At 45.5% G+C, this 16,922-nt stretch overlaps 1 protein-coding gene across 10 annotated transcripts in view; it reads right to left on the bottom strand.

Annotated features, from left to right (window-relative positions):
* Positions 1-16,922, bottom strand: part of DCDC2C (doublecortin domain containing 2C) — a 121,287-nt gene that overhangs the window by 20,616 nt on the left and 83,749 nt on the right. For 6 of the 10 annotated variants that reach the window (XR_003524694.1, XR_003524696.1, XR_003524697.1 and 3 more), the window contains 2 exons: positions 6,665-6,728; positions 4,215-4,289 (listed from right to left, as the gene is read on the bottom strand). The exons of 2 other annotated variants lie outside the window; for them this stretch is intronic. Coding sequence is in view for 3 of the 8 variants with exons in the window: in XM_027622513.1 (XP_027478314.1) it covers positions 4,215-4,289; positions 6,665-6,728 (139 nt within the window). In the remaining 5 variants the exon portion in view is untranslated. The remainder of the gene's footprint in view (positions 1-4,214; positions 4,290-6,664; positions 6,729-16,922) is intronic. 2 more of the 10 variants (XR_003524695.1, XM_027622515.1) reach the window with 1 other exon arrangement.

Genomic DNA, 16,922 nt, shown 5'->3' with positions numbered 1-16,922 from the left:
ATAGAGAACAACTTATATATATATATGCCAAAAATAAGGGTAACTACTATGAAGGGATAAAATATGACTCTAAAAATGAAAAATAAAAAATGTTTTTTTTAAAAAAGGGATTAATAAGATGTTGGTTGAAAAAGGGAAAAAGAAAAATTTAAAAAAAAAAACAATTAAAAAAATTAACTTTGATGAACTAATGAATCATGGTAAAAAAAAGCCATGAATTCTATGTGCAGTATTCCCCTAGCGCTGGAGTTCTCCCGTTCTCCTTGATCGGTAAACTTGGTCTTGGCTTGCTGGCTGTTCGTGCTGATCTTCTGGGGGAGGGGCCTGTTGCCGTGGTTCCCAAATGTCTTTGCCGGAGGCGGAATTGCCCCGCCCTTGTCGGTCTGGGCTAAGCAAGCTGCTGGGGTTTGATCTCAGGAGCTTTTTGTTCCCTGCAAGCTCTCGGTACAGCTTTGGAGGACCAGGGTGAAAATGGTGGCCTCCCAATCTCCGCCCGGAGGAGCTGAGAACTCGGGCCCCGCTCCTCAGGCGCCCCCAGAGAACAGCAGTCACTCCCGTGTCCCTGGTCTCCGGCCGCACTCCGTGCTCACCCGGCCTGTGACCGAGCGTTTCTATCTCTGGCACCCGACCCCGTGTGGAGTCTCCAAACCCAGCAGATCCCTGCGGTGCGCTCCCGCGCCGCTCCTCCTGGGGGAGGAAGGGGAGTCTGCCCCGGATCTGCCGCTTGTTGGGTCCCTGCTGGAGGAGCAGTGGCCCGACTGGGCCGCGGATCACAGTTTATGGCCACCCCGAGCTGAGAGCCCGCGCCTTGGCTCCGTCTCTGCAGCCGGCTTCCCCGCTCCGATCCCTGGGAGCTCTGCCGCACTCAGGCACCCCCGGTCTTTCTGTGACCCCGAGGGTCCTGAGACCACACTGTCCCGCGAGGGTTCCACCCCCCGCTTAGCCACTGCAGCGACGTCCCTCCGCGGAGCCGACTTCTAAAAGGTCCGATTTTGTGCTCCGCGGCTCTAGCACTTGCCAGAAGCGGCCGACGGAGGCCCCTCCCCCGCCGTCTATCCTCCCGAATATCGCCTCGGATTCACTTCTCTGCATGTCCTACCTTCCAGTAAGTGGTCGCTTCTCTGTTCAGAGAGTTGTTGCTACTCTCCTCTTCGATCTCCTGTTGAGTTCGTAGGTGTTCAGAATGGTTGGATCCCTATTCAGCTGAATTCCTGAGACCAGAGGAAATCTAGGTCTCCTACTCCTCCACCATCTTGCTCCGCCCCCCAAGAAAGACTTGCTTTTTAAGTAAAAGAAATTTTACTGAGTCTGCAGGATCCAGAACTCTTGCTTATTTAGGAAGCTTTTGTTTCTCCTGCTGATATGGCTAAGCAGTCATAAACAGACCTGGTGTTTTGTGGGTCTCTGTCGCCCCCCATTGCCATTGCTATCTGGAGGGCACTCTGACCTGGGAGGAAGCAAAGCGGTGTCTTGGTGTCTTGTACACTGATTTTTAAACATAATGCTATTACACACTTAACAGACTACAATATGGTGTAAATGTAACTTTCCTGTACAGTAGAAAACCAAAACCTTCATCTGACTTTGCTTTACTGCAATATTCGCTTTACTGGAACATTTGCTCTATTGTGGCGCTCTGGAACCAAACCCACAGGATCTCCCAAGAATGACTGTAGATCAATTCCTATACTGGAACTGAATTAGTCTGGCTAGCCCAAGAAAGACAGAGATCTTAGGTTCTCAGAAATGACTTAGGTTTAGGAGTAAGTAAAGTGTCTAAGGAGAAAAGTATAGTGAACACTTTTCTCTAGAATTACTTGGCTCAGGTTCTGTCTAAAGGCAAAGATTAGATTCAAAACTCAAACAACCCCCAGTGAACTAAAGTCAGGCCCTCGGGTGGGCAGCATCACGAGGGATGGGGCAGCTCCTCACATGCTCATCAGCTGAGAAGAGCGGATAGGAGCAGCTAAACCACACTCAGATTGCACAAATCCAGCCCAACTGGAACCAGAAGGGAGTGTCTGATGCCATGGCCCCCTCTTACCCGCGAGCACTGGGGCCCCGGGACCGGTCTGAGCTGACACAGCCAGGAGACAGCAGGCTCCAGGACTACTTCTGGATGCTCAGCCCTCACTCTCCTCTGCACCAGGTTTAGTCTAAGCACCATTTTATACCTACATAAAAGATCACAGAATATCACTAAATGAATTTGCCAAAGAAAATAAAACCTCTCAAATAACAGCACTTATAATGTACGGAATGGAGAGAAATGCGCACTGGCTAAGTTACTGCCTACCAAAGACCGAAGATCACACAGAAGCACTCAGACACGTTGATGGGTAGATGGAGAAACGCAAACCAGGGCCAGACACCAAGCCAATGGTAACCATCTGCTTTTCTCTCAGTGTTCCTTATCCTGGGTCAAATAAGGTGTGCATTCAGTGCAGTCATTTTCTGATTGGTTAACACCCTCCCCTACTGACCAGGGCTGGCCTCACACACCTTAGAGCTCAACTACTTCCTTCCCACACCTACTTAACCAGTAGTCACGTTCTTCAAAGCAAAGGTGGCGTCCATGTACAAGGGAAGTTGGGACACCAACTTAGCTTCACACTACAGTGTAAATAACTGGTAACAGTTCCCCAGAGCAGAGGCCTTATCTACTGGCCACCCGATAGGAAGAGAGAAGAGCAGGGAAGGACCCACTGGGGGGCCAGGAGACAGGGAAGGGGCTGTGAGGGCTGACAGCCCTGAAACCCAATCACCAATCTGCTCGGGGTCATTCTGATGAGATTCATAAAAACAGCAGGGGATGAGCAGAAGCCTGGTTCGGGCAAGGAAGTCCCCTCGCTTTACCCAAAGATAGGAAATGAGAGTTAAAAAAATAAACAATCTTAATTAATTTGGCCAGAGCAGGCTGTTACCACAAGTCAAAAGACGTGGTCAAAACAGACCACGCTTAAGAAAAGCACACAAAATCATGAGGTGCTTTTGACCTAAAAAGGTGTTGATCAAAAAAGCAAGCCGGTCACTGGGTACGTGTTCTCTGCTCTTTATGAGGCCCACCCTGCCTGCTGGACCCAAAGTCTCACCAACCATTAGTAGCTCTTTGAATGACAATCAGTAAGTTACAATTTTATTTTAAATGATTCGTAAGTTTCCAGATTTACTAAAATCATAGGAAGGAAAACAAAAGACATCTAATGAAGACTCCAAAGAGCCTGAGAGTCCGGCCTGGCCACGCTCCGCCTGGGGGCTGCCGAGCCTTCAGCACACGGAGGAGCGACAGGTGAGGACCCGTTGCACGGAGGCTGCGCAGGGAGGTTTCTGAGCCAGGCACCTGGGTGCTGGGCAGCATCGTGCTTGTTCCCTGGTTTTGCCCCTGGAACTGGGAACCCTCGGAAGCAAAGTAAAAAGTTGAAAATCACAGAGGAAAAAATACTGGTCTTTCCTTCTGCTTCTTTTGTTCCTTCACTCCAAATATCCCTGTACTTCCCAATTCTCAAAAACAAGCAAAAATAACAGCAGTGGGACATGGCCAAAAATTATTCCCCGTAACATAAAACAAACAAACTTACTACTGCCTTGGATTAAACCTCAGGGACTTAAAATGGCCTCATGGCCCCAGAAAAACGAATTTTGCAAATGCGAACAAAATGTAAGAAGGCACAGCACTGTTCTGGAAACACGAGTTCCAACTGGCCAGAACTGGGGGGGCTCGAGCCCCTGCTTCTGTGGAGGTCGACAGAACAGATGGCCACTAACAGCCACGAGCATTCGGTAGGAAAGGTGACATTTTTTAAGTGAGGTATGAAATGAGCTCATTCCCTTCTCCCAAATCAGTCTTTGCATCGGGCCACAATCTCTGGTGGCCTCAGATTGGCTGATTAATTCCAACAGCCCTGTGGCCTGTACTTGAGTGAAAAAGTGCCCGGAGACCTTGAAGCCTGTCACTGAAGCACAGATCCATGGAGCAGAGCCCAGAGATAACTTGGCCACCTGGAAACCAACCGGAGTGGTCATAAAATCACTCGCAGCCACCTCTTCAAGGCGACTCCGTGCTGGCGTGAGAAGCGAACCCTCTGGCAGGCCAGTGTGTGCAGGACCAGGCCCGTGGGAGGCACCAGCCCGGCCCTGCGGCCAGCACTGCACCTCACCAACAATGGGGGGGAGAGAGATGGATTTGCTTGAATTTCTGCTGTTCCTTCTGTCACCTGTGTCACCGAGGACAAGGCAGGTTGTCATTCTGTTCCCCTCCGGAAAATGAGGAGTGTCACCTAGCGAGGCTGCTGAAATGAAAATAAAAATCGAAAGGAAATATCTATGGAGGTGTTCTGGAATCCATGTGTATTTTTAAAGTGCTGTTAAACCAGATGGTTCAGTATATGTCTCCTACACTTAAGGCTCCATAAAAGCCTATAGCATTTATGGGATTTTTTAAAGTACTCCAGACCTGGAGTGCAGAGCAGAGCACAGGAGGGACTGGGAGGGGGGACAGGTTAGGTGTTGCCCACTGAGATTTCTCGGGCGTGAACTGTCACCTGAAGAGCATCCTTCAGTTAAAAATCAAATAACGAACAGAGACGCCGTCGTTCAGACCCATACTCTACAACTGAATGGGCACTCCGGCCGGCTTACCCGTGGTGCCCAGCCAGTTTCCTTTGGCCATGAGGTGGCGATCGGGGACCCTCATGTGCACCCCAAGCCAGGCAAACCCCACCTTCCAGTTGTACCATTCAAGGGATGCACTTTATAAACCACCTCCTTTCTTCAAAACAAAACAAAACAATTCTCTGATCATCTTGTTGGCATTTATCATACTGAATGATGATTTTCCTCTTAAGTTACCAAGGAGAGTCGAAAATCAAGGGGTAGGCATTCCCCAACATTCACTGGAGATTCTATTTCCCCAACATCCAATAGGAATTGTTGTTGAAGGACGCCCAGGTGGCTCAGTCGGTTAAGTGTCTGCCTTTAGCTCAGGTCCTGATCTCAGGGTCCTGGGATCAAGCCCTGCATCGGGCTCCCTGTTCATCGGGGAGCCTGCTTTTCCCTCTGCCTCTGCCACTCCCCCCGCTCATGCTCACTCTCTCTCTGTCTCTCAAATAAATAATTAAGATCTTAAAAAAAAAAAGAAATTGTTCAAAGATTCTGATTGTGGAGATATAAACAATTATAATGAAAATTTAAAATTGAAGCCCCAAACATAATAAGGTAGGATGGGTCCTCAGTCAGCCTGTGCCCCCCACTCCCCGTCCACAGACGGGAAGTAAAATAAAGCTGGCACAAAGAACCTCACTCCTGTCTGGGAGCCTGAAAACCACTGCCCCTCCTGTAGCCCAGCCGCTCTGGTCCCCAGACGCCATCCCCACTCTGCTCCTTGGCGGCTCTACCCAACAAGAACCCAGTGCTCTCCTCCTTCACATAGAACCCTCAAGGCTCTTCGGACAGCTAGTTTATTTTAGCCGTGAACAGTGCTAAGAGACATTAGCTGGTGAGACATGAGAGGTGACAGTCCACCCACAGGACTAGGGAGTTTGGGCGCATCTCCTCCCTACGAGCCAGCAGAGCTCCCTTCAGCCTCTCCTGTGTAGACACCCCTCTATCTTTCTTCAAGGGGAACAATGCCCAGGTCCTCACACTCAGGTCCACAGAAGACGCGGAGGCAACAAACAGAGCTAGGTAATCCCTGCTATGAGATAATCTCAGAAGACACTATTATCTCACGGAACTGTAATCACCACCCTTTCAAGGGAAAGGGGCTGCAGGTGTTCTGTTTTGGGGACTAAATCACAACCAAAGAGCACAGTAGTTACTGATAAAGATCCAAGCCATGATTCAAGGCTACGGCATGAACCTCAGGGTCCTCTGCCCCTACCCATGGACACGAGACCTTCAGACCCCAGAAGACACGCCATCCAAGTTCTGCTGCAACAGGAGAATTCAGAAATGGGAAATAACATGTGACCTTGGAAAGGATACCTACCCACTCTGTGCCTCGGCCCCCTCATCTGTAAAATATCCAACTTACATAATGAAAAGACAGTTCCTACGTCCATAGGATTTTTACAATTTGCAAAGCGTTTCCCAAGCTTTATGTCATTTAATACTGTAAAATGTCAGTTCCTACTCTTCATGGCCAATATGTTACACCAGAAAGGCATATACATCAAACTTCTTTTAAAACTACAAATCTAGGGGTGCTTTTGGCTCAAGTCATGGTCCCAGGGTCCTGGGATCAAGTCTTGCATCAGGCTCCCTGCTCAGCGGGGAGTCTGCTTCTCCCTCTCCCTTTGCAGCTCCCTCATGCTTGCTCTCTCTCTCTGTGTCAAATAAATAAAATCTTTTAAAAAATTTTTAAATAAATAGAACTACAAATCTAAAAAGTTATGACTATAAGTAAACAGTTATGAAAACAATTTAGGAAAGAATTTCTAATTTGGTGATGTTACTGTTACGGGGTTGGGGTGGGGGGCCAGAAAGGTATGGTGAGCAAGAAGTAAGACCTTTTGTCTACTGAATGTTCTCTGCATATTTTAACGATATTTCCAGAGACAAGAATGACTTGCTGTTTATATAATAGGATCATACCAGTATCCACACCCATGGCTGAATTATTACAGAATATACACATTTCTATTTCTTCACCATCTACATGACATACCTTTTTTCTTCGTGTTGTGTCTTAAGGGAACACTTTTCTTAAAAGACATTCGTGAATTGTCTTCCTGAAATAGAAACCATCAGTGTTAGCAGCTGAAACTTTATTCTCTGAACTATAAGCAGGAGTCCTCAGGAGCGAGACGCTCAGCCACAACCAGACCCTGAGGACCGAGGTCTGCAACAAAGTTTAGTCTACTGGAGATATTAATGCACTCAACAATGATTTGCCAAAACATGACAGCCGCACTGGAAGGCTACCTACGTTTCTATGAAACGGCAAGTGCCACCTTGACTCTAGCCTGGCCTGTGAGTCCAGACCAAGATCAAAGAAGCCCATGGATCCCCATGCATGAGAAAAGTTCCCCTCGTCTGGCCTCAAGCTCCAGCCCCAGTCTGCTGGACTTTTCACTCTGTGCAGTTCAGGGACCGAGCTGGAGAACGGGACCTATGGACCCAGTTTACAGATTCCCGTGGGCCACTCCAAGCTGTCCACGACCATCTCGTCCTCCCCAACATTTCCCATGTCAGAAAGGACCCAGCTTTACTGTGCAAAGTGGAAAACTGGAAAGAGAGTCCCTCCTATCCTAACAGCAAGAAAAAGTGAAAAAAATCTATGAAATTACAATTTTCTTGAACTCATCAGAGAGTTGAGACCACAGGGAAACCTACTAGCCTAGAATCCAGCAGACAGACTCTGCCAAGGAGAGACAGCACCTGAGCACCAGCTGCCCTAGGGTGGAGTGTGGGAGAAGACAAGGGGTAGGAAGATTTCAGACGCAGATCACAGATCAGATCAGAGTGAGTGCAACAAGCCTGGGGGCACACAGCTAGCGCTCCCTGGATGAATGGCTGATTCCATGGCCAGGGCAGAGGAAACAGAGGGAGGGGCCTGTGGGCCAACTCGTGGTAACAGAAGAAAGGAAGTTCTTAAAATAACAAAACACATCAAAGGATCCAGGAGCCAGGCTGAAAAAAATACAGTGGCCAAAACTGGAAAAATTAGAACAACAAATAATGTAATACTGGATTAGAACCCAAAGTAGAAAACAAATATACAGAAGTCCATAATGATGTGAATAAATGATTGAATAAATAACTAAATTGGAGATAAGAAGCACATATTCCCTATGAGGTGGTGGTGAATTCACACTTTACTTCCTTTGGAGGTGAGACTTAGCAACTCGCTTCCAACACACAGAGTAGGAAAGGCATGAATAGTAAGTTTACAGAGGAGAACCTGATAACACCACGTCACCCAAAAATGAAGGTTGCTCTTACTGGGGACGCCACATGGATGTCCTCCAATATGATACAAGAAGGGCACTTCACCTCTGCAACATTCTTCCAAAACCCCAGCATGATCATGAGAAAACACCACTGGGGGACCCTTTCTGGGGCCTGCCTCACTCTGATGTCAAACCAAACAAAGGCATCGCAAGAAAACGGCAGACTAATAGCCCTCATGAAAACAGACACTGGGATCCTTCACAGATATTAACACATTAAACCTGACTATGTGTAATGAAAGATAATACATCATGAACAAGTGGGGTTTCTCGCAGGAGGGCAGAATGGGACAGCTGCTGCGGGAAAGTTGGCCAGTTCTTTACGTCCCGAAGTTAAATATGTTTTTACCACAAAACCCAGCAATCTCACTCCTGGGTATTTACCCAATCAGTGCATAAATGTCCAGAGCAGCTCTTTTCAAAATTGCAAAAAATTGGGCAAAACCCAAAGTCCTTCAACTGGGGAATGAATAAACATGCAGTATTCCATCTGTAATGCTGACCACTGCCCAGCAAGGGAAAGGGACAACTGGCCGGTCCCTACAAGACAGAAGAATCCCCCCAAGGCTGCTTTCAGGCAGCAGACCGGAGTAGAAGGAGCCCGCGTGAGGCAGAAGGGCCCACGCCACCGCCAGGCTGAGCGCAGACTCATCGGAGACCCACCTCGAAATACCCACAGGCCCTCGCTGACCAGTGGCCACTTACAACCAGGCACAGGTACCAAAAAAGGAAAATTCCATACATTCCCATACTTCCTAAACTTCCCCCCTTAACTACAGCACCCCCCAACCGCCTCGTGGCAGACAGTCTCCCCTTTGCTGCCCACCCGCTGCTACCTTGCAGCATATTCAATAAACTTCTGTCTCCTTTGTTCTGCCTCCAGTGAATTCTTTCACCGCCCAGGCCGCCAGCCTCCGGGTCACCCCACAAATCCCACATGGACAGGGTCACCCCACAAATCCCACATAGACCGGGTCACCCCACAAATCCCACATGGATCACAGTAAGTGGAAGACAGACTCCCAAAAGAACATACTCCCTGACCTGAGATCCCTAATGCTGGAAGCAGCCTCTCCCTGACCTGAGATCCAAAATGCCAGAAGCAGCGCTTCCCTGACCTGTCCATGGGAGTCTTAATGTCCCCCTCGGAGCCCGTTGGTGCGTTTCCAGCGAGCATCCCTCTGCCTCCCGCCTGTGAGTGAGTTAGGAGCAAGATGCTGACAGCCGCAGGAGGCACTCCGAGTCCCACCATGAGAGAGGGCAGGACAAACCACACAGAGCTCCCAGGAGAACCCAGAAGGCAGCAGCAGGAGCCACTTTGCAAAGAGACAGAAGCCTGGGACCTCAATCCTCTCCGAAAACAGAAAACAGCACAGCAAAGAGATTTACTGTGTGCAAAACGATGGCTGATTTCATCAGGAGACAGGATTTTCAAAATGAAGAAATTGTGCTTTATCTTCAGAGGCATCACATGTATGGAAAATCACTTTTGCAAAACTTAGCATTGCTTAAAAATGAGAGAAAAATGACGTATTTCTCTATTTGCATTTTATCATTCTTTTCAATAAAACTGTTCGATTTGGCTTGCAGCACCGGGGAAAGCCTGCAGCAAACAATCCGTAAGTCCTTACACCGTCTCAGATTAAACATTAAAAACTTGACTGGGGGCAGAGCAAGATGGGGGAGGAGTAGGAGACCTGGATTTCGTCTGGTCTCAGGAATTGAGCTGAATAGGGATTAAACCATTCTGAACACCTACGGACTCAACAGGAGATCGAAGATAAGAAGAGTAATAACACTCTGAACAGAAAAGCGACCACTTACTGGAAGGTAGGACGTGCGGAGAAGTGAATCCGAGGCGATATTCGGGAGGATAGACGGCGGGGGAGGGGGCCTCCGCCGGCCGCTTCTGGCAAGTGCTAGAGCCGCGGAGCACAAAATCGGACCTTTTAGAAGTCGGCTCCGCGGAGGGACGTCGCTGCAGTGGCTAAGCGGGGGGTGGAACCCTCGTGGGACAGTGGGGTCTAAAGACCCTCGGGGTCACAGAAAGACTGGGGGTGCCTGAGTGCGGCAGAGCTCCCAGGGATCGGAGTGGGGAAGCCGGGTGCAGAGACAGAGCCGAGGCACGGGCTCTCAGCTCGGGGTTGCCATAAACTGTGATCCGCGGCCCAGTCGGGCCACTGCTCCTCCAGCAGGGACCCAACAAGCGGCAGAGCCGGGGAGACTCCCCTTCCTCCCCCGGGAGGAGCGGCGCGGGAGCGCACTGCAGGGATCTGCTGGGTTTGGAGACTCCACACGGGGTCGGGTGCCAGAGATAGAAACGCTCGGTCACAGGCCGGGTGAGCACAGAGTGCGGCCGGAGACCGGGGACACGGGACTGACTGCTGTTCTCTGGGGGCGCACTGAGGAGCGGGGCCCCGAGTACTCGGCTCCTCCAGGCAGAGACTGGGAGGCCACCATTTTCACCCTGGTCCTCCAAAGCTGTGCCAGGAGCTTGCAGGGAACAAAAGCTCCCGAGAGCAAACCCGAGCAGCTTGCTTAGCCCAGACCGACAAGGGCGGGGCAATTCCGCCTCCGGCAAAGACGTTTGGGAACCACGGCAACAGGCCCCTCCCCCAGAAGATCAGCGCAAACAGCCAGCAAGCCAAGACCAAGTTTACCGATCAAGGAGAATGGGAGAACTCCAGCGCTAGGGGAATACTGCACATAGAATTCATGGCTTTTTTACCAAGATTCATTAGTTTTTCAAAGTTAATTTTTTAACTGTTTTTTTTCTTTAATTTTTCTTTTTCCCTTTTTCAACCAACATCTTATCAATCCCTTTTTGGAAAAAAAAAAAACCATTTTTATTTTTCATTTTTAGAGTCATATTCTATCCCTTCATAGTACATACCCTTATTTTTGGCATATATATATAAGTTGTTCTCTCTTTAAAATTTTGAGATACAGTTTCTTCTAACAGATCAAAATATACCGTAAATCACTAGTGTATGGCTTTGTTCTAGTCTCCTACCTGATCAAATTCTCTCCCTTTTTTTTTCTTTTTTTTAAATCCTCTTTCTTTTTTCAAACAACTTCTTATCTTAACAATTCTTTATAAAATCTTTTATGATTTTCATCTTTACAGTCATCTTCCATCCCTTCATTATATCAACCCTTATTTTGTACATATATGTCTTTCTTTCTTTAAAATTAGGAGGCACTTTCTTCTAACAGACCAAAATACACCCAAAATCTAGTGTGTGGCACTGATCTATGTACCAGCCTGATCATATTTGATCATATTCTGTTTTTGTTTTGTTCTGTTTTTCTTTGTTTTTATCTTTATCTTTTTCTTTTTTTCTCTCTCTTTCTTTTTTCTTTCCTTCCCTTTCTTTTCCCCTGGTTTCAGGTCTTTTCTGATTTGTATACAGTATATTTGCTGGGAACGTTGTTAACCTGTTAGCATTTTGTTCTCTCATTCATCTATTCTCCTCTGGACAAAATGAAAAGAAGAAAAAAATCACCTCAGCAAAAAGAACAAGAGGTAGTACCGTCAGCCAGGGACGTACTCAATAGGGACATTAGTGCAATGTCGGACCTAGAGTTCAGAATCATGACTTAAAGATACTAGCTGGGCTTGAAAAAAGCATGGAAGTTATTAGAGAAACGCATCCTGGAGAAATAAAAGAACTAAAATCTAACCAAATCGAAATCAAAAAGGCTATTAATGAAGTGAAATAAAAAATGGGGGCACTAACGGCTAGGATAAATGAGGCAGAAGAGAGAATAAGCGATATAGAAGACCAAATGATGGAAAATAAAGAAGCTGAGAAAAAGAGAGAGAAACAACTACAGGATCACGAGGGCAGAATTCGAGAGATAAGTGATACGATAAGACAAAACAACATTAGAATAATTGGGATCCCAGAAGAAGAGAGAGAGAGGCAGAAGGTATATTGGAGCAAATTATAGCAGAGAACTTCCCTAATGGGGGAAGGACACAGGCATCAAAATCCAGGAGGCACAGAGAAACACTCTCAAAATCAAAAAAAATAGGTCAACACCCCGACATCTAATACTCAAAACTTATGAGTCTCAGAGACAAAGAGAAAATCCTGAAAGCACCTTGGGAGAAGAAATATGTAACCTATAATGGTAGAAACATTAGATTGGCAACAGACCTATCCACAGAGACCTGGCAGGCCAGAAAGGACTGGCATGATATCTTCAGAGCACTAAATGAGAAAAATATGCAGCCAAGAATACTATATCCAGCGAAGCTCAACTTGAAAATTGAAGGAGAGATAAAAAGCTTCCAGGACAAACAAAATCTAAAGGAATGTGCAAACATGAAACCAGCCTCCAAGAAATATTGAAAGGGGTCCTCGAAGCAAAGAGAGAGCCTAAAAGCAGCATATACTAGAAAGGAATACAGACAATATACAGTAACAGTCACCTTACAGGCAATACAATGGCACTAAATTCATATCCTTCAATAGTTACCCTGAATGTAAATGGGCTAAATGCCCCAATCAAATGACACAGGCTATCAGATTGGATTAAAAAACAAGACCCATCAATATGCTGTCTGCAAGAGACTCATTTTAGACCCAAAGACACCCCCAGAGTACAAGTGAGGGGGTGGAAAACCATGTACCATGCTAATGGACACCAAAAGAAAGCTGGGGTGGCAATCCTTCTATCAGACAAATTAGATTTTAAAACAAAGACTGTAATAAGAGATGAAGAAGGACACTATATCCTACTTAAAGGGTCTATCCAACAAGAAGATCTAACAATTGTAAATATCTATGCCCCTAACATGGGAGCAGCCAATTATATAAGGCAATTAATAACAAAAGCGAAGAAACACTTTGACAACAATACAATAATAGTGGGGGACTTTAACACCCCCTCACTGAAATGGACAGATCATCTAAGCAAAAGATCAACAAGGACATAAAGACTTTAAACAACAAACTGGACCAAATGGACTTCACAGACATATTCAGAACATTCCATCCCAAAGCAACGGAGTACAGATTCTTCTCTAGTGCCCATGGAACATTCTCCAGAATAGATCACATCCTAGGTCACAAATCAGGTCTCAACTGGTACCAAAAGATTGGGATTATTCCCTGCATAGTTTCAGACCACAATGCTTTGAAACTAGAACTCAATCACAAGAGGAAAGTCGGAAAGAACTCAAATACATGGAGGCTAAAGAGCATCCTGCTAAAGAATGAATGGGTCAGCCAGGAAATAAAAGAAGAATTTAAAAAATTCATGGAAACCAATGAACATGAAAACACAACCGTTCAAAATCTTTGGGATGCAGCAAAGGCAGTCCTGAGAGGAAAGTATATAGCAATACAAGCCTTTCTCAAGAAACAAGGAAGGTCTCAAATACACAATCTAACCCTACACCTAAAGGAGCTGGAGAAAGAACAGCAAATAAAGCCTAAACCCAGCAGGAAAAGAGAAATAATAAAGACCAGAGCAGAAATCAATGAAACAGAAACCAAAAGAACAGTAGAACAGATCAACGAAACTAGGAGCTGGTTCTTTGGAAGAATTAACAAGATTGATAAACCCCTGGCCAGACCTATCAAAAAGAAAAGAGAAATGACCCAAATCAACAAAATCATGAATGAAAGAGAGATCACAACCAACACCAAGACATAAAAACAATTATAAGAACATATTATGAGCAACTCTATGCCCCCAAATTAGATAACCTGGAAGAGATGGGTGCATTCCTAGAGATGTATCAACGGCCAAAGCTGAACCAGGAAGAAATAGAAAACCTGAACAGATCTATAACCACTAAGGAAATTGAAGCAGTCATCAAAAATCTCCCAAGAAACAAAAGCCCAGGGCCAGATGGCTTCCCAGGGGAATTCTACCAAATATCTCAAGAATTAATACCTATTCTCCTGAAACTGTTCCAAAAAATAGAAATGGAAGGAAAACGTCCAAACTCATTTTATGAGGACACCATTACCTTGATCCCAAAACCAGACAAAGACCCCATCATAAAGGAGAATTACAGACCAATATCCTTGATGAACATGGATGCAAAAATTCTCACCAAAATCCTAGCCAATAGGATCCAACAGTACATTAAAAGGATTATTCACCACGACCAAGTGGGATTTATCCCTGGGCTGCAAGGATGGTTCAACACCTGCAAATCAATCAACGTGATACAATATATTAACAAAAGAAAGAACAAGAATCATATGATCCTCTCAAGAGGTGCAGAAAAAGCATTTGACAAAGTACAGCATCCTTTCTTGATCAAAACTCTTCAGAGTATAGGGATAGAGAGTACATACCTCAATATCATAAAAGTCATCCATGGAAAACCTACAGCGAATATCATTCTCAATGGGGAAAAGCTGAGAGCTTTCCCCCTGAGGTCAGGAACAGGGCAGGGATGTCCACTTTCACCACTGCTATTCAACATAGTATTAGAAGTCCTAGCCACAGCAATCAGACAACAAAAAGATATGAAAGGCATCCAAATCAGCAAAGAGGAAGTCAAACTCTCACTCTCTGCAGATGATATGATACTGTATGTGGAAAACCCAAAAGACTCCACCCCAAAACTGCTAGAATTCATACAGGAAATCAGTCAAGTAGCAGGATATAAAATCAATGCACAGAAATCATTGGCATTCCTACACACCAACAATAAGACAGAAGAGAGAAAAATTAAGGAGTCGATCCCATTTACAATTGTACCCAAAACCATAAGATACCTAGGAATAAATCTAACCAAAGAGGCAAAGGATCTGTACTCAAAAAACTATAAAATACTCAGGAAAGAAATTGAAGAAGACACAAAGAAATGGAAAAATGTTCCATGCTCATGGATTTGCAGAACAAACATTGTGAAGATGTCAATGCTCCCTAGAGCAATCTACACATTCAATGCAATCCCCATCAAAATACCATCCACTTTTTTCAAAGAAATGGAAGAAATAATCCTAAATTTGTATGGAACCAGAAAAGACCCCCAAATAGACAGGAATGTTGAAAAAGAAAAGCAAAGCTGGCGGCATCACAATTCCGGACTTCCAGCTCTATTACAAAGCTGTCATCATCAAGACAGTATGGTACTGCAACAAAAACAGACACATAGATCAATGGAACAGAATCGAGAGCCCAGAAATGGACCCTCAACTCTATGGTCAACTCATCTTTGACAAAGCAGGAAAGAATGTCCAATGGCAAAAAGACAGTCTCTTCAACAAATGGTGTTGGGAAAATTGGACAGCCACATGCAGAAGAATGAAACTGGACCATTTCCTTACACCACACACAAAAATAGACTCCAAATGGTTGAAAGACCTAAACGTGAGACAGGAGTCCATCAAAATCCTAAAGGAGAACACAGGCAGCAAATTCTTCGACACTCAGCCTCAGCAACTTCTTCCTAGAAACATCGCCAAAGGCAAGGGACGCAAGGGCAAAAATGAACTATTGGGATTTCATCAAGATAAAAAGCTTTTGCACAGCAAAAGATACAGTCCACAAAACCAAAAGACAACCGACAGTATGGGAGAAAATATTTGCAAATGACATATCAGATAAAGGGCTAGTATCCAAAATCTATAAAGAACTTACTAAACTCAACACCCAAAGAACAAATAATCCAATCAAGAAATGGGCAGAAGACATGAACAGACTTTTTTCCAAAGAAGACATCCAAATGGCCAACAGACCCATGAAGAAGTGCTCAACATCACTCGGCATCAGGGAAATCCAAATCAAAACCTCGATGAGATACCACCTCACAGCAGTCAGAATGGCTAAAATTAACAAGTCAGCAAATGACAGATGTTGGCAGGGATGCAGAGAAAGGGGAACCCTCCTACACTGTTGGTGGGAATGCAAGTTGGTGCAACCACTCTGGGAAACAGTATGGAGGTTCCTCAAACAGTTGAAAATAGAGCTACCATACAATCCAGCAATTGCACTACTGGGTATTTACCACAAAGATATAAATGTAGGGATCTGAAGGGGTACGGGCACCCCGATGTTTATAGCAGCAATGTCCACAATAGCCAAACTGTGGAAAGAGCCAAGATGTCCCTCAACAGATGAATGGATAAAGAAGAGGTGGTATATATACACAATGGAATATTATGCTGCCATCAAAAGGAATGATAGCTTGCCATTTGCAACGACGTGGATGGAACTGGAGGGTGTTATGCTGAGTGAAATAAGTCAATCAGAGAAAGACATGTATCATATGACCTCACTGATATGAGGAATTCTTAATCTCAGGAAACAAACAGGGTTGCCTGAGTGGTGGGGGGTGGGAGGGATGGGGTGGCTGGGTGATAGACATTGGGGAGGGTATGTGCTATGGCAAGTGCTGTGAATTGTGCAAGACTGTTGAATCACAGATCTGTACCTCCGAAATAAAAAATGCAATATATGTTAAGAAAAAGAAAAAGAAGATAGCCGGAAGGGAAGAAGGAAGGGGGGGAAATCGGAGGGGGAGACGAACCATGAGAGACAATGGACTCTGAAAAACAAACTGAGGGTTCTAGAGGGGAGGGGTTTGGGGGGATGGGTTAGCCTGGTGATGGGTATTAAAGAGGGCACGTTCTGTGTGGAGCACTGGGTGTTATACACAAACAATGAATCATGGAACACTACATCCAAAACTAATGATGTAATGTATGGTGATTAACATAACAATAAAAAAATTAAGAACTTATTTGCAAAAACCTAGTGACTTCCTTTACAATATCATAAATACTTTCTACAACATCTTGCAGATGTGCGGGGCTCAAAACACAGATTCAAGTTGATGTTCATTCTTTGCCATGTTGCAGGGTCATTAGCAGGGCACACAGGGCCCCTTCTCCAAGGTGCCTGCATCACTGTGATCTGAGCTGGCTTACCCCACCCATGACTGCCACCCTCCCTTACCCAAAATTCCTCCTAGGAAGTAAGCAGAAAGAATAAAATTGT

This window comes from Zalophus californianus, chromosome 8, assembly GCF_009762305.2.
Source record: "Zalophus californianus isolate mZalCal1 chromosome 8, mZalCal1.pri.v2, whole genome shotgun sequence".
In the NCBI taxonomy this organism is placed as follows: Eukaryota; Metazoa; Chordata; class Mammalia; order Carnivora; family Otariidae; genus Zalophus; species Zalophus californianus.
This window is presented reverse-complemented; position numbering and strand designations above follow the sequence as displayed.